Source organism: Amblyomma mixtum, chromosome 2 (genome assembly GCF_055824585.1).
Source record: "Amblyomma mixtum isolate Tamu chromosome 2, ASM5582458v1, whole genome shotgun sequence".
Classification (NCBI taxonomy): Eukaryota; Metazoa; Arthropoda; class Arachnida; order Ixodida; family Ixodidae; genus Amblyomma; species Amblyomma mixtum.
This window is the reverse complement of record NC_143013.1, coordinates 40,780,063-40,806,517: the sequence shown is the minus strand read 5'-3', so window position 1 is coordinate 40,806,517 and position 26,455 is coordinate 40,780,063. Positions and strand designations below refer to the sequence as shown.

Here is a 26,455-nt window from a genome sequence, read left to right as displayed (position 1 = left end):
TCTCCTCGGCTTCGGCGGCTCCTGGTTGAAAAACGGGTGCGGCGGGGTACGCATAGCGACGGACGGCTCTTCTCTGCTCTTCTCAGCTCGCGCTTGGCGCGCGTCCACGAGGCCGGCACGGCAAGACTGGATCGGATTTGGGCAATGAGCCGATTTGACGGCGCCAAAGCAAAACGTTGATACGTCCCTGATGGTAATTGTAGCAGCGATTTTCAGCGGCCTCAAGTTTTTACCCTCTTCTTTCGGCTCTCCTCACTAAATCCTGGCCTAGTCCCACGTCGTGGGTATGTGCCATGCCACTCAGGCAACAACATTTGTCTCCTTGCCAATAGGTGCTAGATTTCTTTTCCGGAAGCAACTATACATGCAATTTTCTGTGCACATTTTTGGCGGTCAACTACATTCTGGCCCTTTCACCTACTATATGCCTCAGAATCCGAATTTGTTTGTCATTTAGTTGATGAGTAGAGACTTATGGGCAGAAGGAGATCCCATAGTTTTCGACTGAAAAGGGGCCTCCTGTGAGGGTACCTCTTGTTTCTTAAGGCATTGTTTGACCCTGATGATGATGTTAGCGATTTTCAGTGGCTTCCAGTTTTTACCCTCTTTTGGCTCTCCTCATGGAACCCTGGCCTAGTCCCCCGTTGTGGGTATGTGGCATGCCACTCAGGCAACAACATTTGTCTTCTTGCCAATAGGTGCTAGATTTCTTTTCTAGAATCAACTAGATGCAAATACCTGTGCATATTTTTGGCGGTCAACTACATTCTGGCTCTTTCACCTTCTATATGCCTCAGAATAAGAATTTATTAGTCATTTAGTTGCTGAGTAGAGGCTACTCATGTGCAGAAGGAGGTCCCGTAGTTTTCAACTGAAAGGGGCCCTCCTGTGAGGGTACCTCGTGTTTCTTAAGGAATTATTATTGCGAAAGCAATACTACTTTTACTTTCAAGCCTTTGCGGTGCGACGGCGGTGCACATAAAATGACCTTTCGCATAACCTCTGTGTGATGTCACGCCGAAGAGCTGGGCGACCATCTCGCGCCGTCCGTGTGCGACGGCGGTGCACATGAACGGCGGCCTGACTGGACTGGACTGGACTGGACTGGACTGGACTGGACTGGACTGGACTGGATTGGATTGGATTGGATTGGATTGGATTGGATTGGATTGAATTGGATTGTATAACCGATGCATCGCCACAAGTCTAACCACAAGCACCACCACCAGCTACACTACCAGCTGAACCATGGCATAGGTACGGATATTGCTTTCGCAATTACCGGGCTTAACCAAGCTAAGCCACAGCGAATTTTTTGACCTCGCGTTCAACACGCAGCCATATGCAACCGCGCCGCCTATGTCGTCGGAGAAGCAGTGCACACATAGTCGTGTCCACCCGTCTAGGATTGCAATCAAACACTTCAATCAACACAGTTATGTGTTCTCAAATTCGTACGATCCGCACTGCGCCTTCTGCGGCGAAGCAGCTAACTTATACCACATGGCATTGGCATGCCAGAACCATCCAGATACTGAGGGAATCCATGACGCAACAACTGAGTACTGGGAGGTGGCGCTGTCCAGTCCACAAACGGAAGACCAGCTTTGTCTGGTGAACCGGGTAAGAGCAGCTGCACAAGCCAATGGGCTCCTGGAATGACGGTCAACCCAAATAACCTCGATTTATTCTGTCCATTAAATGTGTTTCATGCACACACAATCGCAAACGCCTATAGGCTAATAGGAGTGCTGGTGCTGTGCCATGTTATGACTAGTAAAAACGCCTTCGCTAGCTTGTTTCTGCTATCTGTAAATTAACCGCACCTCGGCTGTTTTTAACCCCGCCGTTTAACTGGTCGCTGCTATTCCTGGCGTTTTACGGGTCGGACTTTGTTTTATCCAGACGTGCACATCGTGTCTCCGCCTCACAGGCGGCAGCATGCAGTATAGTGTTCAAAGCCTTTTTCAGTATTACAAATTCCCAATCAGACGCTCAAAACGGAAAGCGATTCTCTAGGACTTTTAAGTACGCAGCTTTCTTTCGATGTCCTCTGGAGTGTTCAGATACAAGACTGCTTGCATATCAACACCACTCTGGCATCGAAGCACTCAAAATAGAAGCGTGCAGCTCGGAGGCTTTTATTAAAAATCTTGCATATAATTTGCGGCCATGAAGTCAGCCCGTCATTTTTTGCATTTCCGGCAGTTCAGGAGAATGTTCAGCCCAGAATGTGTTATTTAAATATGTTCAAACATAAGCTATTTGGTATGCACTAGGGCTGTTTGATGATGCCATTTGTGTGAAACTCGTGACAAGACGCACGTGCTTCAGCCTCCGGCATCGTTTTAGTTTGAACGGACACATCAGAGAAAAACATCCAATTGCTGTTGTTACTATAGACGATTCTGTGGCCCTCTCTGCCTATCTTATCTTTTTCCGGCAACTAAACACTCATTTATTACTGAAGGCATATTTTACAATTTTTCCGCCACTCAATTCAAGCCCGTGACATCTACACTTAAAAGCACTCCTTGGTCATCATTTTAATGTGAACTACGGTTTATTGTAGCCTCAAAGATCCACACCTCCCCCTCAACCCCCCACCGAAAAAAAAAAAAAAGAATGAACTGTGGCGATGCATCGCAGCTGACTTGCGATAAATCGGCTACACATACCTTTTTATGATTTCTTTGCTTTTTATAGTTTATGAAACCTGTTTTCAGTGAAATCAGCGTCTTTATCCCTAGAATACGATTATTTATCGATGTAGCCAACTTCAGTTTGTCGCCAGCGTCCCTTAAGGACTCGGGGTTTAGCTGACACGGTCGCTTCATAGAATTGAGCGCTAAGAGACAAAGACGAAAGAAAACACACATACACGAGGTCACCGCTAGTAGCACTCAAAAGGACTATTAAGGCCTGGTAAGGCATTATGCAATCCTTTGGAAAAGTGCTCCGCACTGCTAAGATTGAATAAAACGAAGATCCCCCTTTCCGCCCTCTTCAGGGTCGATGATAAGAGCGCGCATAGCGAAGTTCGCATGGGCCACGTCCACATGAATGGCCACGCAATGCACCTTGGGACCCAGTCTCCAATAGCTCTGGACAACATTCTTATCGCTCAACTACAGATAATACGCTGACGTGTCGACGTCCACCGATGGCAATGGCAACGACGCCTGCCGGGGGTGGACATAAAGGCACAACACAAAGGACTGCTGCATATTAATGGTAATAAGAGTAGCGCATCGTTCACGATTCCCGCGCAGGAAAATGATACACAAGCACGGAGCAGCGAGTAAACACAGGCAGCCGAAACGTACGCGCCGGGTTGTTAGATTCGTTAAGTGTAAGCACGAGAAGAACGAGTGGTAGCTCAGCGGAAGAAGTTAGGCGGAAAAATTAGCACTGTCTCGTCGTCGCGCATCTTCGAGCCTGACGCGGTCAGCGCGAAGTGCGTAGTCCTCCGCGCACCGCTAGGCGCGCTGAAAGCTGGCGGCCCGCATGCGGCCGTAGATCTTGTGGATGGTCTCGATCTCGCCGATCACCGAGCTGGCCATCATGTCCACGAAGGAGAGGATGATGGCCGCGATGAGGCAGCAGCCGCCGATGATGGTCACGTTCTCCCTCAGGTAGCGGTGCGCGGCGTCCGGGCAGCTCTGCAGGTGGACCACGTGCCAGGCCTGGTTGTCGGACATGTTGAGCACGCCGCGGCCGCAGTGGAGGCTCTGCAGGCCGACGCTGGTCGCGTTCGTCTTGCAGCACGAGTGCGGCACCGAGCAGCGGTCGTGGCTCGGGTTGTCGGCGCTGCAGCTGAAGTAGCTGCGAGCGCGAGGAATGGCACGGGTGAGCGAACGTCGAGATCGCGTCTAGGTGCATGAAGACCCCACCGCACGTTCTAGAGAGATGAAGTTGTCCTGCATCGGTAGCAGCTACAGACAAATACGTTCCCCGCGCCTAAAATTCGACATGCCCTCCCCCGCCCCCCTAGACCCAAACTGTAGCTCCTGCGCATGCCCCGCCACTCTCCGAACACATGGTCTACGTATTTTTGCGAGTATTCATCCCATCTGTGCGTCCAACACTCAACTAGAGCATCGTGGTAGGACTGGCTGCCCTTCCTTTCCTGGCCACCAGCTTCCTATAGCTGGTGGTCAGAGCGAGACAGCATAACACATACTAAACTCTTCACTTTGTCTATCGCTAGTATCGAGCAGTTAAGACTGCCATAGAAAACCAATGGGGAACGTTTCTGACAAAAGCAAAAACGTTAATGACAAAAAAATGCGAGCCTACCGAGGAGACATATGCGGGTATATTCATTGCTATAGTGGAATCTTCCGATATACGACAAAAGGTGCGTTCATAAACAACTTCCATTTGAAAAATGCGCTTGTCGAGAATTTCTGGGCATGCACAAACTCCCGCTCAAGCGATTTCTCAAGTTTTGCACATCATGCCACATGAAACAAGTAGCCTGCCTTTGAAGAAATAGAAATAGACGCCCTCGTGAGATATGTTGCAGAGTGAACACCCACACGTTGGCGTTCCAGTCCCTGAACCTGAGCTCGGTCATTCCGCAGCACTGTAGCTGCCTCTGCAGGGCGTCCACGATCTGCTCAGACTCTGAGGTTTCGCGGTAGGCCATGACCAGGGACAGAGTCATGGTCTGCGTGATGACCCTCCGCACTTCTCCTGAAAAGAACAGCACACCTATGTTCAACGGTACAATCATTATTGCGCTGCAGAGTTCTCGTGGCATGAGGGATCGTTTCACGGATTCCCGGACGCTGCAGAGACAAGCTTAAAGGACAGCAGTAGTCAGTTGAACAAAAACATGGCGCTCGCTTCGCAGCATACTGGTAAGCACAGTCTTTCTCAAAGGTATGCAGCTCATCGGGCTTACTCCTGGGTCGTGCAGTAGAGCTCTTTTTGCATCGTCAGTGTTCCTAACACGTCGAAGGTGAAAGGAACTATCACCCTCACTCTTCCCTGACTGAGGACTTACATGGGTTCTGAAAAGAACCGCACAGCGCTATGTGTCGCTTCTCCCTGCTTCGTTCTGTCGTGTAAGCTGTAGTTTCTTCAAAGAAGTATCCGTACCGACAAGCCGAGCTTACCACTCACTGCACTTTGTGCCATGCCCCCACCGTTTTGGTACCTACTGAATGTCTGTACTATCGGGGGCAAAAGCAACTGACCCCCATTCTCAATGTTCCAAACCGTGCTGCACCATGCTGCACTGCATGCGGGCGCCACCTGACAGCCGTGTACCGTGTGGCGTAGGCGGGGAGTCAGTTACCTTTGACCCCGATAGTACGCCTAAGCAAATTTTGTGGGTGCTGATGGCATCTAGGTGTTTTCTTAGTGCTCTCTGGAATTGGTTTAGTATGTTCTAGCCCACTAATTTCGAAATTAATGTAAAATGCGACCGTGCTCATCTCCGGCTTCTCTCAGCTACTCCCTGAAAGCGCTCGCTCGCCGTGAAAGTTTTCTTTCCCCCATCGCAACGCGGGGATGACCGCACAGGATCCTGACCGGGCATGAAGAAGACGACGATTCCGCCGAACACGCTGGCCACGATGAGCACGCCGAGCACGTACGAGTACATGCGCAGGAGGACGGTGTTCTCGCGCAGCGCGCCCACGCATCCGAAGAAGGTGACGATGAAGAGCGCCAGGCCGACGGCGAACACGGCCACCTCGACGTGGGTGACGACGAGCGCCGACAGGTCGAGCTTGGCGAGCGCCGCCGCGTCGGCCGCGTTCGACTCCGAGTTGACCAGCAGCATGGTGGCCACGGACATGAGCAGCAGCCCGATGAGCCACAGCGCCAGGTTGAACAGCAGCAGCGGGTAGCGAACCTGCGATTGATTGATTGATTGATTGATTGATTGATTGATTGATTGATTGATTGATTGATTGATTGATTGATTGATTAATTCATTCATTCATTCATTCATTCATTGATTGATTGATTGATTGATTGATTGATTGATTGATTGATTGATTGATTGATTGATCGCTCGCTCGCTCGATTGATTGATTGATTGATTGATTGATTGATTGATTGATTGATTGATTGATTGATTGATTGATTGATTGATTGATTGATTGATTGATTGATTGATTGATTGACAGAGGCGGACCTTTTCATAGCCTTGTGGGCAAGCCGAGCGAGGGGGTGGGGGGAGGACGCGTGCAGAATGTTGAACGCAATTAAGTAAGGGGTGTGCGAATAGTACTTTTTCGAAACCGAATCGAATCAAATACTGGTCGAATATTTGAACGATTATTTGCTACCTGTGCGAATATTCGCACAAACGTAATATTCTCGCTAAAGAGCGAAGCGCTAGTGGCTACGCTATAAGTCATGGAATTAAAGCTGTCAGCAGTATCGGACACGAAGGCAAAGTTTGCAATGCCTGGATGAACCCTGTCGCGCCGTCGAATCTTGAAAGCCATAGTATGAGCATTATGAACGCCGCCAACCGAACAGATTGTGTTGCGGCGCTGATCTCTTTCCCCCGCACAGTCAGATCGCAGGAGCATGATTTGCGGTGTCGCAGTGGACAGTGTTTTTTGAAATGCCCATCGAAGTAAACTATACACGGTTGCCCGATTGGAACTTCGCGGTAATTATTGGAAAACTATTCGAAAACTTGAGAACGGCTTCGATTCCGGCGTATAATCTTGAACCTGTACTATGCTTGCTTCGTTCAGCGAATTTAATAAAAGCATATTCAATTCGCTATTCAACAATTTCGAATATTCGCACTCTCGCGCACATAACTGAAAAGCGAGCAGATGGTTCTGATAAGAAAAGCGCCTGCAAAGGAGCGACGCCTGCAGAATATGTTGCCAAGCGAAAGGCGTGACAGGAGTACTGCCCGCTCATTCAAGAAACGGTATGGCAGCTTCGTTCTGTTTCTGAAACAACACTGCCATTCCAGAGCGGCGCATACATACACACATACGCAGTATTTGCCTGTGGAAATTGCTTCTAGCTCGTACAGTGAAGTCCTTACAGCTTCCCTGAAGCTGAAATGGTCGTTAAAGGTAAGGACTGGGGGTCTTCTTACCTTCCAGCCACTTTTGGCCTTTAGGAAAGTCACAAGGGCTCCACTACAGAAGGTAGAAGCAAACCATGCAGCCTGCTTACTTTTGACAAAGACTGTACATCCCCAAACAAGGCTGTTTCGAGCATTCTATGAAGCAAGTGTCGCTAAGTGTTTAGGCAGATGCTGGGTTTCATAGAAAATGCTTGCTCTCTGGCGCAGTATAGCCCCGATATACAAGCGCGTATTTCCATTCTGTCATACGATACAGCTCACCAGCTCCGGGTCTAGTCTCCTGGATGTTCTGAAATGTTTTTAAATGGCGATTTTTGCTCCAAAGCGCCTCATAATGGAACCTGTATACAAGGTAAAACACAGCCCGACGAAAAATACTAATTTATTTGCGGGGTACGGTAATTCCGTGTTGAAACAAAGAAAAATACGAGTAAAATTGGTTTGTATTGAGTGGAACAGCGATTAAACAGCGATCTCAGGATGCAACCTAAATAAACAACACACCCCTATGGGGAAATGACAAAGGGCTTGAGTGGTGTGAATACCGTAAAAAAAAAAAACTAAAATAAAATGAGCTAGGACATGAACTGCTGCCTTGCGCGGTCTAAACCAGTGCTCTAACCCATTGGGCCACAGAACCAACGATGGTCTGCGGTGCTAATTGTGCGCTCACCCTTTCTCAGAAATACTCCATATTCCACTAGGTGGCGCGGCTGAGTTTGTACGCCGTTGTACGCCTGAGTTTGTTGCCCTACTTTTTGAAGCTAGGTCAGGGTGTCTTAGAACGCGCAGCTACAAAAAGAAATTTAACGAAGAAGATGACGCATGCGCAATGTGTGGTAGATCTGTGGAAACAATTGAACACCTCATAATCAAATGTGACGGTATCCATCCGGATGTCGATGCAGGCGCAGTCACTCTTCCTGAGTCCCTAGGGTTTAAAGATAACAATGGTCATGTAAATAAATCTGCAGTGGAAGTCAGCAAAAAGCGATTGGAGGATTGGTGGCTGAAAAGCAGAGATGTGGCATAGGGTTAGAATTGTAGGAAACCGTAGGTAAAGATGGTGGCCATTCTTAATGAGAATTGCCAACACAGTAAACAAAAAAGAAATAAAGAAGAAAAGCTGAGCATGGTGGCAATTGCCACCACCCCGTTTCAAAGGGGGCGCTCCTATCCATCCATCCATCCATCCATCCAGCCGCACCGTTGACAAGCGGCATCGGCATATATTCTAACAAAGCAGATGCTCTAAGATTCCGCTTAGTTGCTATAGAGCAGATTACTCGAGCTCTCTAAACAAGCCTGCTCGCCATTATAAATTGCTGCGGCTCCTGACGCCAGACAACGGGACAAGCCCATCATCGCATCAAAGGTTTCCCACGTAAACTAGATTCCTGAGTGCCCTGCAAGCATGTCTGCACCTCGGAAGGACGTGCCTCATGCACAGAAGACGAACAGGTACAGTAAGCGAGCGTTCAGTCACAGCAGCGTCATGCCTAATCTTAAAATCAACCGCGCGATTGCTGTGATAGCACCCCTACAGCTGCATGAGGCCTCACGTACCATGGGATCGACGTCGAGTTCGACGTCTTGCTCCCATACCCTGACGGGGTCTTCCATGTCGCTGCCGCACCGTTTCCTCTGATGATTCTTCTTTCTTGTCTTCTGGGCAGCTTGGAGCTCGTGCCCTCTGACACGTTCTCCGCACGGGACCGCCACATGTACCTGAAAGACCAAAGAGTATTAAACACTGGGAAGAAATGGAAATACTACGCACTTTCGAGTGAACCCCGACGTCGCCTTGTTCGCGTGTTTGTACAGGACGCCTTCTTCTCCCTTTCTGAATTAATAGTGCATGATATTGTTGTCCTCAATAAGTTAATGGCCCGTGCCCACTGCTTGGGATTGGCCAAGACACAGGCGGCGACTAACGGATGCTCAAAACGTTTTTTTAGATAAGAAAAAATAAATGAAGAAATGGAGATTCAGCTATTTAAATTAAGAACAAATCAGAAACTGGGAGACTGGCGGCTGAAAATGGGAACGGTGTTATACGCGCACTGATTTGGATATTTTTTATTACAAGTGAATTTTGAACATGAGTAGCCAGAACATGGAATTCGGAAAGGTTTTCAGTGCAACTGCATCCGCGAAACTTCTGCGTCTTCCTCAGCCACTCAAGGTACGTACTAGGCTTGATTGGGCCCATCATTTATAGAAATAGGAAACTTGTTTAATTTGCGCTCAAGTACGCGATGCCATGGCACAGTTGGAATTTTGTTTGTTTGTTTTGCTGCGAACCTGAGTTTTTTTCGGAAATATAAGGCGTTGAATCACCCATATCAGTTCGGAATAATTTGGTGAGAATTTGGTGGCGTTAAGGATTCTAATTAAGGCGTTTTGCGAAAATATTGATAGCCATTTTGGAGTCGCTGAGAATGATGCTCTCTTGGGTATGCGCTAGGGCGAGGGCTACAGCTGCCTTTTCTGCCGTTTCAGAGGATTTCGTTTTGATTTTTGCCGAGAAGATGTGGCCACCTTGTTCGCAGCCACAATTGCAAAGGCATGCGTATGTTTATTCAATAGAGTAAATTGCTGGATCAGTTGGTTCGTAACGCGCAAAGGTGGAACCAGCGAAATACGCAGGACAAGAACAAGGAGTGTTGTTTTGTGTGTACCAGCGTTGTTGTGTGCGTGTCTCCTTGTTCTTGTCCTGCGTCTGTTTGGCTTGTTCCACCTTTCCGTATGTTTGCATTCAGCCGCATCTATTGTTCCAGGGTACTGTCCGTATTTATAATGTAAGGCTTTGGCTCGTGCTTGTCTTCTACCCTCATGGCGTATGCGGTCTATGTTTTTGGGAAGTGGTTTGATTAGTAGGGCTGCCCTGTAGTCGCGGGGCAAGTCTACTTCGTAGGCAGAAAGTTAATACCAAGCCTAGTCAGAATACTCTTGCCATTTCGGGAACTGGCTAATCTCGCTGTTTGCGCCATTAAATGGGCTTCTTTCAGTTCATTGTAAGTGTTGTGTCTACCTAACTGCATAAGCCTTTCGGATGGGGCATCTAGTGGGAGTCCTAAGGTGGCTTTGTAGGCCTGCCGTATCATGCTATCCAATTTGTCCTTTTCTGCTGGCGCAAATTTGAAATAAGAGGTGACATAGAGTATCCTGCTTAGCGCAAAAGCCTGCACTAGTCGGCATAAATCTCTCTCCCTCACCCCTTGTCTTCAATTAGATATGCGGCGGATTAATCGCGCCGTCGCTTCGACCGTGCCCTTTAGCCTAGCGAGCGTGTCATTATTTTTTTCAATTTGTTTGCAAATACAACCCCAGTATTCTCATGGTTTGTACCTCTTTGACGGATCGTCCATTGACATAGACGTTTATTTGCGGGGAGCAGAAGTCGGAATTCTCCTACCTCTTTGTTTATGTCTCATCACGAAGAGTTCAGATTTTCACTCGGAACAAGTGAGGCCGGATTCCCATGCGCATGCCTCAGTGATGTCCACTGCGTCTTGGAGTGTGTCTTCTGTGTAGCCTTCGCATCCTTTGGTGACCCAAAGTGTGATGTCATCTGCATAGAACGTGTGATGTAGGTCTGGTATTTGTGCTAATTTGGGGGATTTTGATGAGGATGAGGTTAAAAAGGAAGAAGGACGGGACGGAGCCCTGTGGTGTTCCTTTGGTTCCTGGTGTAATTGGGGAGACTCTATTGTTCCGACCATTATCACAGCTGTTCTGTTAGTGAGGAAGTATGTAGTTGTACGTCCTTTCTCCAGGGTTGATTTCTGACAAGTTTGTCACATTGGCTTTGTGGGTGACGTTGTCGAAAGCTTTAATAAGGACTGAACCCAATATTGCTTTCGTTCCTGTACTCTCGTCAGCTTCGGCGGGTGTGCTACTGAACACACCCGTGCGTGCGCTTTGCTTTAAATGTAGCGCGCTAGCAATTTCGCGAATATGTTTTCAATCATACACAGGAGATGGCGCTAGCAACACGCGATTCCACAGATTGCGTAAGTTGTTTTCCCCGTCATGTTGCTTTGCTGCGCACCACCTGGGAGAACTGGGAGGCACCTTTGCTCGGCTGCTCCGACCTCGTGAGCCAGAGGGGCCTGGTCGACCTAGCCCTAGCCGCGGCTGTCGCCAATCGGCTCCTGTAGTGAGGAGCCCACCTAGTGATTGCGAGAGGTGACCCCTTCCGGGCCACCTCATACGTCCTCCCTGTCATGTGCGTGGAATAAAGTTTTTCAGACAGACAGTAGCGGCGAGTAATCATGCGGAAAAGCAAGCCTTGGTGATGAGAGCAGGGATAGTAAGAGTGAAAATTTTTAATCTTGAAAATACCCTATACGACCAGCAATGCTTAGAATAAAGGTAGAAGCAAACTACCTATGTGTGGGAATGCGAGAGTATGTAATGGACGCAAGACGTAAAGGTTTGGTTACGGTTTGCGAACTTTTATTTCAGGCGATCAGTCCTTTTTTTTTTTTTTTTTGAAGTACGACACCATCCACACACACGCGCGTGCGAATGACAACACCCGGAACGCTGTACGACGAAAGAACTAGGGTCTTTTCAGGAAAGGAAATCTGTGCAGTAACTGTCTCATTTCTTGGTGGACACCTCAACCACACCGTTGCGCCTCCTAGTGTCACAGTTTTGATACGACAGTCTGGAAAGGCATGCAGTTAAAGGTGCATACGTCGACAGTTCGAATCCCTCTCGCAAGGTAGCCTCGGCCACTACATGTAAGCTGTATGCAACGAGAAATCGTATGACACCACTCGGAACGCTATACGACGTACGGTTGCGTCACAATTTTGATACGAGTGTGACCCCATGAATGACGCCACATGGAGGTCAGCAAGTGGCTGATAAATTAGACGAACAGCGTGCATCTGATTGTCGGAAGTGGGGGTGCTCGGCTCGTTGTGTGCCACTTGATGACATCACCCTATTTTCCGTCCCATCGCTGGAATTTTCTGTACCATATGCGAAACACTAACACACGCTGCTGGCTTTTCTCGTAATGGGACTGGTCATGCTTTCGCATTAATATTTTCCCATTGAAAAGGCCCATTTCGTCGTACCAACAGCAGTCCACCACTCGATTATTTCCCGGGAATACGGGTGTTGGGCTAAAAGCAGGAGTGGGCCATTTTCTTTTTTTTTTTTTTGTAGTTGTTGGGCGAAACGGATTTCAAGAGAGCTGAGGTTGCGGATTCGGAAAAGATGGTGTATGCTTGCAAGTATATAATGCAGAAATAATATCGGCCGGGAGCGTTCCCGCATTATGCGTTTATTGAGTCGGTACTCTTCTTTATGAGCATGGAGGAAAAAAAAACTGAGGAGGGAGCGGCCGGCGACAACCTTGAAGCCTAGTCTTAACAAGTAAAGATATAGTAAAAGAAAGAGTGTGTCCCCCCCCCCCCCCCTCGTGATCACACCACGTGATAGCGTGCGGTAAAATCTAGCCCCGCTGCGCGCGCGCATGCGCACATTAGCGCGGCAGACTGACTGTAGACCAACCTCCTTGCTGTAGACGCCCGCTCCGCGGGTCGCACATACGCGCGCACTAAAACATACCAGAATCAAAACATAAAGGACACACTCGGAGAGCGAAAAACTGAGGGAGAAAACGGCTTCGTAAACACTCGGCTTGCGAACGCTGGCCGCGTGACGTCACGCTCCCTCCTTAGCTTTTTTCCTCCATGGTTATGAGGGCCTGTTTCTTGACAGATACAAGCACCCCGAGAGCCAGGCAAAGAAAGCACGAGAGAGGCAAGGGTCAAGGAGAGTTAGTCAAGGACAGTTAGTCACTGAAAGCGGTTTGCGTGCATGAAATACATTTCTGAATATATCTCGGTTGCAAAAAAAACGGCCACATACTGTTGTGCCCCTTAGCTCTTCTAGAACTGCCAGTTATTTTTTCCCCCGTAGTTTTCCCTCACTGTACTCCGTTCCCGGCGTACTATTTTTCGTGTCGTGTCTAATAATCGCTGGGTCCTCTTATTGCGCCGTTTCCTTTGTCCAGTTCTGACGCGTGTCGTTTTGATGACTACTGCTGATACTATGTAGTAGTAGTAGTAGTAGTAGTAGTAGTAGTAGTAGTAGTAGTAGTAGTAGTAGTAGTAGTAGTAGTAGTAGTACTAGTAGAAGTAGTAGTAGTAGTAGTAGTAGTATAAGTAGTAGTAGTAGTAGTACTAGTAGAAGTAGTAGTAGTAGTAGTAGTAGTAGAAGTAGTAGCAGTAGTAGGAGTAGTAGAAGTAGTAGTAGTAGTAGTAGTAGTAGAAGTAGTAGCAGTAGTAGGAGTAGTAGTAGTAGTAGTAGTAGTAGTAGTAGTAGTAGTAGTAGTAGTATTGACAGTATAAGCGGCTGCAGCAGTCGTCGCAGTAGTAGCAGCACTACTACTATAGTAGTAGTGCTGCTACTACTGCGTAGTAGTAGTAGTAGTAGTAGTGGTAGTAGTAGTAGTAGTAGTAGTAGTAGTAGTAGTAGTAGTAGTAGTATTGACAGTATAAGCGGCTGCAGCAGTCGTCGCAGTAGTAGCAGCACTACTACTATTACTACTACTACTAGTAGTAGTAGTAGTTCTACTACTACTACTAGTAGTAGTAGTAATAGTAGTAGTAGTCGTAGTAGTAGTAGTAGTAGTAGTAGTAGTAGTAGTAGTAGTAGTAGTTGTTATTGTTGCTGTTGTTGTTGTGGTTGTTGTTGTTGAGGGGTTTATTGACAAAGATAACAAAATGGAAGAACACGACGAGTGCCGGCAGCAGAAACGGCCGCTCATTCATCATGCACCTGTTCTGCAGCCGGCGGGAATGGAAAGGACAGAGTAGAGGGACAGCAAAGGGAAACAGAGACAGGGGGGAGAGAAAGGAAGGATACCAGAAAGCGATAGTTGTGGTGCTAGTTTTGGTGTCAAGAGACGAGACACTGATCGCATTCACACGGCCAACTAAAGCTGTATTTTTTAACGTACGGATCCCTCTTTCACCAGTAAAAGTAATAGCGCCTGAAACTTACAACCCCGAATGCTCCCTGCGACAAAAGGATAACGGTTCCTACGCCCCGCTTCTGACGGCAACGAACGGAAAATTTCTGCTACAAAGAGTGATCGCTGTCGCTGTCTGCCCGTTCTCTTGCCGTTCGGCCCCTTACGTCAACGTGTTACCCTGGATTTCCGCTCTGCTTTCCGCTTCGTGGTGCCTCTCGTCAATGATCTATTCCGACGCTAAGCTCATTAGACGCCCCATCTACTCCAAGCTCGAGCGCGAATGGAAATCGGCCGGCGCAGCCTATAGGCATTATTTATTCCTTCAATCCTGGGCTTCTGCGGAAGAAAACAGGCGGGGACGGGTCCCCGTTTCGAACAATGTCGTTTCGCCTGCCCAAGGTTAACGTGACGCAACCTCCGTCGCACGCGCTTCCCACGAGACGAGACACGGAGCGACGCAGCGTCGTTGCGTGGGCGCCCTCCCCCCTTCCTCCGTTTTTCCTTCGACTGCGGACTATGCCGTGCAACGGTCCCGAGAGGAGAGGCTATATAAAAAAAAGAGATAGGAAGCTTGGCCAACTGCTCGGACACGAAGCGCAGCCGTCACGCAGCTGCCCTCGTCGCATTGTCTTGCGCCGAAGAGGCCTTCAGAACCGCGGGCCGCCGCAACTCCTCCGTAGACGACGCCGTTTCTCGGCCGGTCCCTCGGTTTTCGTGTTCTTCGCGTCGTGTGTACGCTACCGCTAAGGCCGCCGGTTGCGCAAGACACTCTGCTGCGGCTGGCGGCGGAGAAACATCCCTCCTGCGCGCGGATGCCGGTGCAAAGCGCCATGCTTAGAGTGACTCGAAGTTTGTAGTCCACGATGAGGGTGATGACAACTATATCGTTTTGAGTCACAAGCTGGGTTTCGCTGCGGCGACAATGTTCTTAAATGCCCCATTTTCGGCTGCCTCGGCCACGAGGTTGTCCGATACAGCTGCTACGCACATATCTCATTATCGCAGGTATAAATTCAAAAGCGTCACGTCCAGACAGTTCTACGCGACGCTTGCGAAACAAAGCCGTCTCCAAAGCGAAGCAAACAATAGTTGTCACCCCTCCTCTCTCTACTTGTAGGCGAGAGGGGCAGGGGTGACGACACATTAAACCAAATTAATATGATTACGTTCGTACATAGCGCATTGTTCTTTGTCATCTAACAGATAGCATGTGCTTAGAAAAACAAGTCCAGAAAAACACAGCCGGCTAGGCTGCTGAGTGACATCTGTTTGCAAGTAGTAAATAAGTTACCTGAACTGAAGCGATCGACGCCCTCCATTCCAAGCAGGTGGATAGCTAGGACCTATCTTCAGCACACACCACAGGAGTACAATTGCCAGGCTGCAATAGATGCAGTGAGCGCAGGCCAACTCCAGCTTTGTCAACTATGGCCTCCTGCTGGCAGAGCTAGGGACGCTGTTAAGTCTTACCAAAGCCTTTCATGGTCCTTCACGGACTGCCACTAAAACAGTGCTTAGATTTTATCTGACACCACCGAAATAATTCTTCGGGTTTGTTTCCGTAGTCCACCTTAGAACTCTCAGCCATAACTGCCACTGCGCCCTCCGAGCATAATATGCAGTCCACCTCTACATCTTTACAGCCCGGGGTGGCTCCGGTAATAAAATATTCCACTCATTTTAAAAAGCGGCACGTTGTGCCTTCTTATTCAGCGCGGAAACAAAAGGGAGGTGAGATAACGTACGCCAGTTTACGCCGCGTATAAAGATTTAGCCCGCGCTGGAGTCTTCAACAGGCGGAGGACACACCCGACCCTTTTTGAAAAGCCGCCGAAAGAGACCCGCAGAGCTCGCACATTCCCGGGGCGCTCATGGCGCGGGTGTCGCGCTAGGCGGCCAGTCCGTGGCGCGCGTAGTAGGCGCGTATCAGGCCGATCTCGATGCGCGTGGTGTGCGCGAGCGCGTCGAGGAAAGCCAGGCTGAGCGAGAGCGCCAGGCATCCGCCGCATACGGCCAGCGCGTGCTTGCGCAGCGAGTGCAGTGCCGTGTCGGCGCAGTTGTTCCAGTTGATGTGGAACCAGGCCTCGTAGTCGGTCATGTTGAGCACGCCCCGGCCGCAGTGCACGCTGCCGATGGGCGGCCGCGCCGCGAGCAGGCTGGCGTTGCGCTTGCAGCACGAGTGCGGCACCGAGCATCGCTCGTGGCTCGGGTTGTCGGCGCTGCAGTTGAAGTAGCTGCGCGTGGGGCGAACGAGATGAGAGACTGCGAAGATGGGCAGACTCCAGCCATTATATACAGCATGGACAGGAAAATACTCATATCCAAAGCGTTCTGTGATCGTTTGCACTCGGCGGAAAAGGAAAGTGACCTGGTTAACATGAAGACAGAGAGAAGTGGTGATCATTGAACAAACTCATCTTAACGAAGTCCTAGCAGAAATAAGCAGAATGAAGTAGGACGCTCTGGCGGTCTAGTTGATTCATTTGAAACGAACGAGTAAAACGGCGCAAAGAAAACTGGACGGAAGGCACGATAGGCTTGTCTGCGCTTGTGTGTGCCTTCCATCCCGTTCTCTTCGCGAACTTTTACTCGTTCGCTCCAGTAGATTGTACTGAAATTTGATGGGCCAGGTAGTATGGGTAACAGATAATCGATGAACTGCTGGGTAAGAGTGTGGGTTCCAAGAGAACACCAACGTGGTAGGGAGATCAGATTAGGAAATCTGCTGTGTTGTGATGGCAGTCTCGGTGTTCGCTAGCGTTTATTACTGTGATTAGCCAGACAGAAGAATTAGATTAACTAGGACGATCCAAGTCTGTCGTCGCAAGCTAGTGGACACATCTGTCGCAGCTTACAGGGACTAAACTTTCAGAGCGGAGGGTGGCAGAAAGCGATGCGCCTGGTGTCCTTTATGGTGTAGTAAAAGGAGGTAAGAGAGGGAGCTAAGTAAAGGAAACGATAAATAATTCGAGATATATAGGCATAGATGTGGCATAGATATGGTAGCGTTCTGCGAAAAGTAAGCTATGATTCTTTCTTAGGGATCCAGAGGGGCTGGAAACAATTTCAAGGGTTTGCAGCTCAGCTAAAGACAGAACGACTACTGAAAATACGCTCTGGACCCCTTGTTTTCTCTATCAATTGTAGCCATTTTCTCCCGCTTAGGAAGCTCTCTTCAGCTACAGTGGCGAATTTTTTCTGCCTTCCTTTCACAAATGGTAGAATACAAGAAGCACCAGGCCCTCAAGCTATATTTCTCGCCCAAAAATATCGTCGTCGGCACGCCTGTCGACTATAATACTCAGGTTAAGCTCTGGTCGAGGTTAAGCTGATCTGATCGGTTCGCGCCGCAGGTGGAAGTTGATGAAGACGACGATGTGCAATGCACAGCACGAGAGTGTGTTGCAGTTTAACACGGGGCGTGATCGGCTGTGCCAATAGCTTAGTGCTGTCTTGCAGTGGCCAGCGACGATTATCTGCTCGGGCCGCCGCGGTTTCGGAACCCATTCGCGGCAATATTTATTTTATTTCTGCAAGGGCTGTTGCTATGCTAGGTTTGGCCAAGGTCTCCCTTTCATTGCCTACAGCTGGCGTGGCGATCCTCCGAACTTACCCGAGCATATCCGAGTTACTCTGAGGTTTCAAAAAAAACTCTTGGTTGGGACCATCTTAATAAACGCTTTCGCACTAAATCAGTACAGCCTAGCCAAGGGAGCGGAGTGTAGTCTCGGGCTGTATTTTTTTTTTTTCGTTGCCCGCTCCGGTGTATGACTAGACATTGAGAAGAAAAAGGAACACGTTAGTATTAAATCTCTCGTTTCTCTGACGCTACGTAAGCTGGATCAATTCTTTTTTCTTTTTTTTTTTTGGGGGGGGGGGCGCAATGATGATCGTTGAATCAGTATCAATCTGTCTATGACTACTCTTCCACTCGGTTCCCGCCATTTCACGGAAGTCAGACAGCAAAGAAACGTAAAGCGTACATGTTGTCGTTCCAGTCTCGAAAGTTCTTGCTTGTCATTCCGCAGCACCCCAGGTGGCGCTGCACCGCGTCGACCAACTGCTGCGCGTCCGGGGAGTCGCGGTAGTGCACCACCAGGGCGGCCGAGAGGGTCCGCTGGATGGCGCCCTTGGCGCCAGCTGCGACGCACAAAGCTCTCCATGTGTATACTGGTCTCCCTGGCGTAGCACGCATGCGCAGAATGTCAATTCGAGCCCGCACTCCAACGTATCACTCGCAGGGATGTCAGCAGCTCTCAGGCGTTTGGCATCACGTGCCCGATGACTTGTGGATTAAGCTCACAAGACTCCCAGGCCATGTGTGGCTTAGCACCATCTCCTAGGGTGCTCCAGAAGCTGACCAAAAGGCACCTCCTATTCTCCTTTACGCAGCCCTATATTGCGATATCGTAGACCCAGCTGCCGCAGAGTTGCGATGCGGGCAGAGAATTTTCTCATTCAGGTTGCATTCACGCAGCCTAGCATTAAAGGTGCACTGAAGAGGAATCTGAACTCGTCTTTTTGCCGCGGGAACTCAGTCTACACGTTCCGAGCATTCTTAGAAACTTCGACTTATTGCCCTGCGTAGCCGATTTCCATCATTAAATCAAATTAACGTCCGGCTCCCGCCTTTTTTTTTTTTTTTTTGAATTCTCCCCGTACGGTGGGCGGAGTCGACCAACGCGTGGAATGCCTTTCAGCCAGCTCCGTGGAGGCCTTGCTTTCGCTTTATTCTGTTTTCTAGGTTTCCGTGAATAAATAGCTTCATTCGCAGATAATATAGCCGCAAAATATGCCTGCAGAAATAAAAATACGCGCAGACTATTTGCTACTACGGATTACCACGTATTACTCCGCCGATGGCAGAGCGTCAAGGCCTCCACGAAGCTGGCTGAAAGGCACTCCACGCGTTGGTCGACTCCGCCCACCGTACGGAGAGAGTTAAAAAAAAAAAAAGGCGGCAGCCGGGCGTTAATCCGATTTAATTAGGGAAATTGGCCACACAGGGCAGTAAATCGAAGTTTCTAAGAAGGCTCGGAACGTCAGATTGAGTTCCCGCGGCAATAAGACGAGTTCAGATTCCTCTACACTGCACCTTTAAGGCTTTTGTCGAAAAATTGACCAGTCGTTTACATTAATGGTAATGCGAGTTCCCACGACAGCTGGGGTAATACGAAATCCCCATGCCAGTTTATTGATTCTGGGTAGTAGTGCCTCTCTCTGATATTATATGAGCAGCCGGGTGTAGTAATCTCTCATGGGTTGTGTAGGTGGGGGTGGGTAGGGATGTGTCGTGTGTCGGGTAGGGGCGCAGGGAAGCTGGAGTCACGCGTGCGACTGCGTGTCACACAAGGTTGCTTATCTGTCTAACCCTATCCATCCTTATAAGTCGGGCGTCCGGTGTGACAGACATTTCTCCAGAGGGTGTTGGACAGACGTCTACGACGACGAAAGAAGGAGGAGTGTTGGAAGGAGAGAGAGAGAACTTGTGGAGTCACGAGTGTCGTCGTTGCGTTCGGACTAACCAGTGAGTGGAATTCTTGCCAATAAACGTGGCGCATTGTCGTGACGTTATGCTCGACGCCTCTACATTCTGGCCAATCAGCGTGGCGTGTTGTCATGACGCCATGTGTTACACCACCAATGACAATGGCATTGCATAAACGGGAAACGTAGCCTTAGCAACCTTCACTGTAGCACCTACAATCAAAGGGGTTCGGTTCCGTGCGGCTTCACCTGAGAAGGGGCAAGTACTAGAGTTCCCGACTCCGCCAAGAGAGTCTGAGAGATTGGGACACTGGCGATGCGTGACTATATTGAAGCTCCTTGGCACAGAAGCAAGGGCAGTGGTTTGCATATTTTTTAGAAAGGCTGTACCTGCCTTTCTTAATCTCTCCTCTTTTTCACTCCCTTCATCCACTGCTCACGAGGGACGCACATAATGTGTGTACGTGCACTTATTTTTCCCCTCCTTCCCTCCGTCTCATTCATACCCTCTTAATACAGGCGCCAGCCAAAGTGAGGCAGCCTTTTCTTTCTTCAAACTAGAGCTTGAAACCATTCCGAACTCCGTCCATTCGCAGCCATTACCTGGCATGAAAAGCACGAGGGTGCCCAGCAGTGAGGAAGCCACGATGAGCGCCAACAGGGCGAACGAGTAGGTGCGCAGCAGGCAGGTGTTCTCGCGCAGCGCCCCCATGCAGCCGCAGCAGGAGACGGCGCTCAGGAGCAGCCCAGCGGCCAGCAGCGCCACCTCCAGGTGCGACATAAGCAGCGCGCCCAGCTCGCCGCGACGCAGCGCCTCCGCGTCCTCATGCGCCTCCAGCGAGCGAAGCAGCAGCAGTGTCGAGAGAACGCTCAGCGCCACACCGACAAGCCACACCACCAGGTTGAGCAGCAGCAGCGGGAAGCGAACCTGCGACCAAAGGGATGCTCCTCATGTGTTGTACCTAGGCAGGAGGGATGGCGCTACACTCGAGCCATGCAAGGATGAGAACGATAACTTAGTGATCGTCTGATCGACAGAAACTGAACACCGTTCTGCAGTTTGTTCAAAGGGAAAAGCCAGAAGAAAGAAAAAAAAGGCGCAGTATACATAGAAGAGACCTAAAAGGACGGCACTAAAGCCTTCACCGTACTGCAAACTTACCGCGACATAAGAGCGTTCACGAGTGAGACAGGCAGGACAACGCGCTGTCAACAACGAATGATGCACCGCCTAGCCCCAGCAAAAAGATTTACTTGAGTACCGTCCTGTGTGTCTTTTCTGTTTAAATCTGGTTTGGTTTGGTTTATGGGGTTTAACGTCCCAAAGCAACTATAGGCTATGAGAGACGCCGTAGTGGAGGGCTCCGGAAATTTCGACCACCTGGGGTTCTCCTCTGCTGGCTTCTCGTTCGAACAAGAGCCACCGTGTGATATAGAGGCACATACTTGCGGGCGCCTACAAGGCAGGTTCACAAGGATACGCCAGCTACTGGTCCGTTAAAGGTGCAGTGAAGAGGAATCTGAACTCGTATTTTTGCTGCGGGAACTTGATCTACACGTTCTGAGCATTCTTAGAAACTTCGATTTATTGCCTTGTGTGGCCGATTTCCCTAATTAAATCGGGTTAAAGTCCGGCTCCTGCCTTTATTTTTTTAATTCTCCGCGCATGGTGGGCGGAGTCGACCAACGCGTGGAGTGCCTTTCAGCCAGCTCCGTGGAGGCTTGCTGCTCTGCCATCGGCGGAGTAATACGTAGTAATCAGTAGTAGCAAATAGTCCGCGCGTATGTTTATTTCGGTGGACTTATTTTGCGGCTATATTATCTGCGAGTGAAACTATTCACGGAAACCTAAAAAACAAGATAAAGCGAAAGCAAAGCCTCCACGGAGCTGGCTGAAAGGCACTCCACGCGTTGGTTGACTCCGCCCACCGTACGCGGAGAATAAAAAAAAAAAAAAACAAGGCGGGAGCCGGACATTAATCCGATTTAATTAGAGAAATCGGCCACACAGGGCAATAAGTCGCAGTTTCTAAGAATGCTCGGAACGTGTAGATCGAGCTCCCGCGGCAAAAATACGAGTTCAGATTCCTCTTCAATGCACCTTTAACATACAGCACTACGACGCTACAGGACAACGTCAAATTTATAATCTGCCTTACAAAATATTCGGCGCTTACATAGGTACCCTTCTAAAACACTAGTGCGCACAGATTCCAATGCTCGTTAAAGAACGACACACGGTATACGGAGCCCCCGAAAATTTATGCGAAGAATCCTCGCATGCTTTGACAGACAGAGTGCACTGATTATATTTAAGCGTTACTGATGCTCCTCACCAAGGGGTTTACATCGATCAGCGGCAGGTCCTCGCTGTCCTCGCTGTCCTCGGAGATCGTCGTCAGAACGAGGCGGCCGCGGATCACGTGGCCTCCGTCTTGGAAAGCGGCCGATTCATCGTGGGTCTCGTCCAACATCCTCCTGGTCCACGGATCCCTTGTAATGCACTTCGTCGTCCGCACAATTCTAGAAAATGCGTAACCACCTCCTCGGAAGGCTGGCAGTGCACGCTGTTTCTGTGCTGTTGTTTTCTTGCCCTCGGATCTCGTATGCACTACGATGGAAGGTCGCTTCTTCTTCTTCTTCTTCTTCTTCTTCTTCTTACACCTCAGAGGATGTTCGCACATGCCTAGCAGCCCCCAGCGTGGATGATCATGACGATGATGATGATGATGATGTAAATAATTTACTGGGTCCAAAAAGAAGTTTGCTCGGTCCGGGAGGCACCCTCAGCCCAGGGCTACTGAACCGGCTGCCGTAAGCCTGGCCCAGCCCACCAGCTCACGCTAGTTATTCAGGTCCGCGCTGGACAGGGCGGCTTCCCATTGGGCATATCAAGTAGGTGGGATCATGTGGTTCAGTTGGCACGGCCAGTTGGCATGTGGTATGCTATAGAGAAGGCTGTTTAGTACAGCGTGGACACGTGTTAGGTTAGAGTGCGGGGTACAGTTTGTGTACAATTTCTGTGGCAGTAACCACTGCTTCTCTCGCAAGAAGCGCCTGCAGTTCTTTCCCACAAACTATGTTACAAGAACGACAGCGGAGGACGCAGAGAATATGTAATGGCATCCACAGCTGTAATGATGCCGCCAGTGATTGCATTCTTTATTCATTCAAAATTAATCGAAACAAAATTCGGTTAGTATTCAATGAAACTTGTTCAGCGTTCTTTCTATCATCTTGCAAAACTATTCCAACTTTGTTTAGAAATTCTTTTTTTTTTGCCAACCAATTAATTATCTTCCCTCGAGTAGTAACTTTTAGCTCTCATTATTTTAGAGTTTAAATCAAACCCTGGTCAGTCGTGCATCGCGGCACATGCCACGTCTGCCCCATGCCAAGTACAGCTATGCGACTTGCTCTCCGCGCACGAAGTATTTGAGCAGAAAAAAAAGAAAGTAAAAACGACTCACAGCACAGTAATGTGACAGCAGAAAGAAAAAATTTAAAGAAAAAAGTTTGCCGTGGCGAATGTCTGCCTTCTGCTATTGTGGTTATAAGTCAATCATTAAAGGTCGTAACCGCCATTGCGGCCCTGGAACTAAACGATGCCACCTTCTGAGATCCACAGGTCTTCCACCAAGCGATCTTGCTTACCGTACTCATTATGACACAGGTCTACACCTGTATGAAGGAGATCACAAACATTAGTTATCAATCTAGGTGTGGACACGAAACCTTTTATTTCCTCAGAGTCATGATTTTTTTTTATTTATTCACCCGGTTTATGCCTCCATTTAGAGTCCTTACCAAGTGCACTTGCAAGATATATGCTCAAAAAATTCCAGGGAACCGCAGTGCGTTTTGCTTCTTGGCGTCATCGGAGAACCGATTCCGTAATTGATGCGTTTAAATTCTGTGATCCCGAACTAGAGAAAAATCACCATTGAAATTGATTTTTCCAGATAATTAAAAACAAAACAAAAAAGAAAACGTAAACAAATATTCATTGCTCTCTAAAGCGCAGTGCACGCTTTAACCATAGTGCCCAAATACAGCGTTATAAAATGCGCCTAGATGTTTTCCAAAAGAATTTCTTTCCTAGTTTTCGTCCGTGGAATGGCCTTCCGGGCAGCGCTGCCGCAGTACTAAATGTCGAACAGTTTGAACGTTTTTAATGCGAAAGTATTTCTAGGCTATGTCGGCGGGGTGGTGTCACCAAAACGTGTCCGCAAATCGCGTCCGCAGCAGTTGTGACGTTCTCAGAAGAGTGGTTGTAGTTGAAAGATGATGATGTGAGGATGCTGTGCAAAAAAAATTATGTCGATAGGATGATTAGTTTATTAATTAGAGCCAAAAGTGTTTAAAAAATGTCGAAACCGCGCGGACGTCGTTATAGTTCAGAAGAGCAAGTTGCTGGGCTAGTTGGTACTGTTGCATCTTGGTGGAGCAGCGCAAAGGACGGGACACAAGAAACAAGGAAGGACGTACACAGGCGCTGACTATCAACTGAATTTTTATTTCGAAATACAGAGAATATATAGCAATCATAAGGGGGCGGAACATAGATAAAAGGGCTGCTCAGTCACCGGAATCCAGAAGACAGTCACGTCAGTATAATTGATAAATAATTGAGGCTTGCAACATCCGTCGTGCGAAAGACCACTGTGTCAGTACACCATCCATTAGTTTATCTCACAAAGAATTGGCTTTTCTGAGAACAGCAGGGCATGCGTTGTGACTCTTTGCGTTGTTTGATCCCATCCTGTTTTTATTGTTTATTCCGGATTTTTAGTCTTTTAATTGTGACACAAGGTTAGTTTGGTTTGGTTTATGGGGTTTAACGTCCCAAAGCGACTAAGGCTATGAGAGACGCCGTAGTGGAGGGCTCCGGAAATTTCGACCACCTGGGGTTCTTTAACGTGCACTGACATCGCACAGTACACGGGCCTCTAGAATTTCTCCTCCAAAGAAATTCTAGCCGCCGCTGCCGGGATCGAACCCGCGTCTTTCGGGTCAGCAGCCGAGCACCATAACCGCTGAGCCACCGCGGCGGCTGACATAAGGTTAGCTTTTAGTAAAGGCCTGCGACGAACATAAGGTTAGCTTTTATTCGTCGCAGGCCTCTACTCCTTTTAGTTGTTTCGTGCCTTTAGCCCCCCCCCCCCCCCCTTTTTTTTGCCTCTTTAAAAATTCATCATCCGTTATTTCGCGCCATGGCCCTTTACACCATCTGCTTCTCCTATCGTCTTTCACCGCCACTACATTTACCAATATGTTTTATCTACTGACGTGACTGTCTTCTGGATTCCCGGTGGCTGAGCAGCCCTTTTATCTGTGTTCCACCCCCTAATGATTGCTATATGTTCTCTGTATTTCGAAATAAAAATTCAGTTGATCGTCAGCGCCTGTGTACGTCCTTCCTTGTTTCTTGTGTCCCGCCCTTTGCGCTGCTCCACCAAGGTCGTTTTAGTGAGAGGATGAAAAAACAACCGTGGACGGCAAAATAGCGCAGAAATAGGCAAATGAGTCAAAATAAAGTATGAAATGAAATGTATTTAATGAGTGATAATTAATCGAACAAAAAGTTTCATTGACATAGATTAATTAATAAATTATCAGCAAAAACCATTGGACGGTTGAATAGGCTGGACGGGGATGTAGTAAGTGGACGGGAAAGTAATGATGGCGCCAAATTTGAAAAACCAAAATGGTTGACTGAGATAAAAGAAGGTATAATCACAGTAAATAAATCGATATTTAATTAAAACATGAAATAATTACGCTAATTCAGTAGTTAAATTAACAAACAAAAATAAAATGATAGATGCAAAGAGAGGCGACGAGTGCCAAGGAGACGTCAATGATTTCGCATTCTCCCATTGCGGGTTGCAGCAGTGATCTCTAATTTTCGAGCAGCATTACCGGCCAATAGAAAGTTGAGTGATGATCGTGCTTCTTGCTGTTATTGCAGCTGTTGTATTCGTGTTTTGGCAGTGCTTTCTGGTGCTGTTTCCTAAGCGCCTGAAAATACTTTGACCATTTCTCTCCTGTAACGGCCCCCAAGTGAGGGCAACAGAATTTATGAATAAATAAATAATCAGGCAAGTTATATCAACTCTCAAAGAAATTTGTTATTCTCCTAGTTCCTCGCTCCGAACACTTTCGTACCAAGTGGTAGGGAGACGTATACGACTTTATTTGGAATGAACGGAGCGCACAGCGGCCTCTTGTCTGAGTTAAGATCTGCTTCGCTGACGTAGACCATGACGCCAGCCGTGAGTACAAGTGTCGGCGCCAAGGTAGCCTTCAAGCGTGATTAATCACCAGGTCACGATGGGGAGCTAATTTAGCCATGCATAGTTTCCTACAATAACGCCTGCAGTGTTCAGCGACGCCAAGGACTCGAGCACGTGTAAGTAAAACACTGCCACGCCCTACCGTGCGTGGCATATGGCCATATACATTAGGCGCTTTCCTTAAGATACTAAGGGCTACTTTTGTAACGTGTGAAGATTTGGCGGAAAGACACTGCACTATACGGACGCAGAACAACAACTTGCTTTTCCGTTTTATCGACTTCTGCTATTAGCGAATACCTCGTCTATAAATTTATTACTGAGTTACCAAATGTAACTTGCCTTATATAGTGCAGTTTACACTATATGCCACTAATGCAGACATGCAAACAAATGACGTCACCCAACATTGTTTATGTCGTGAATGGCCGGCTCACGTCATCTGAAACGCCGTGTGCACCATTACGTAGCGCTGAAGTGTGCAGTGAAGGGAGAACAGATGGAAACCAGCATTTGCAAAGTTTTGCATACTGAACTACCTGTCGACGTCAGAGCTCCGCTGAGCTTGTGAGAAGCGTGAAGGCGCGGGCTTCTTTC

At 48.5% G+C, this 26,455-nt stretch overlaps 1 protein-coding gene and 1 pseudogene across 2 annotated transcripts; both read right to left on the bottom strand.

Annotated features, from left to right (window-relative positions):
* Nucleotides 1-3,418: 3,418 nt before the first annotated feature.
* LOC149359096 (tetraspanin-33-like) lies at nt 3,419-15,558 on the bottom strand (annotated as a pseudogene). The gene is made up of 5 exons (XR_016288190.1): nt 15,546-15,558; nt 8,642-8,918; nt 5,542-5,866; nt 4,542-4,698; nt 3,419-3,825 (listed from the first exon to the last, which is right to left on the bottom strand). The product of XR_016288190.1 is annotated as a tetraspanin-33-like (transcript).
* A 405-nt stretch (nt 15,559-15,963) lies between these two features.
* Nucleotides 15,964-22,246, bottom strand: LOC149359095 (tetraspanin-33-like). The gene is made up of 4 exons (XM_089567609.1): nt 21,899-22,246; nt 20,166-20,490; nt 18,059-18,215; nt 15,964-16,309 (listed from the first exon to the last, which is right to left on the bottom strand). Exons 1-4 carry the CDS (start codon nt 22,244-22,246, stop codon nt 15,964-15,966), a joined length of 1,176 nt encoding a protein of 391 aa, XP_089423735.1.
* Between the last annotated feature and the right edge of the window lie 4,209 nt (nt 22,247-26,455).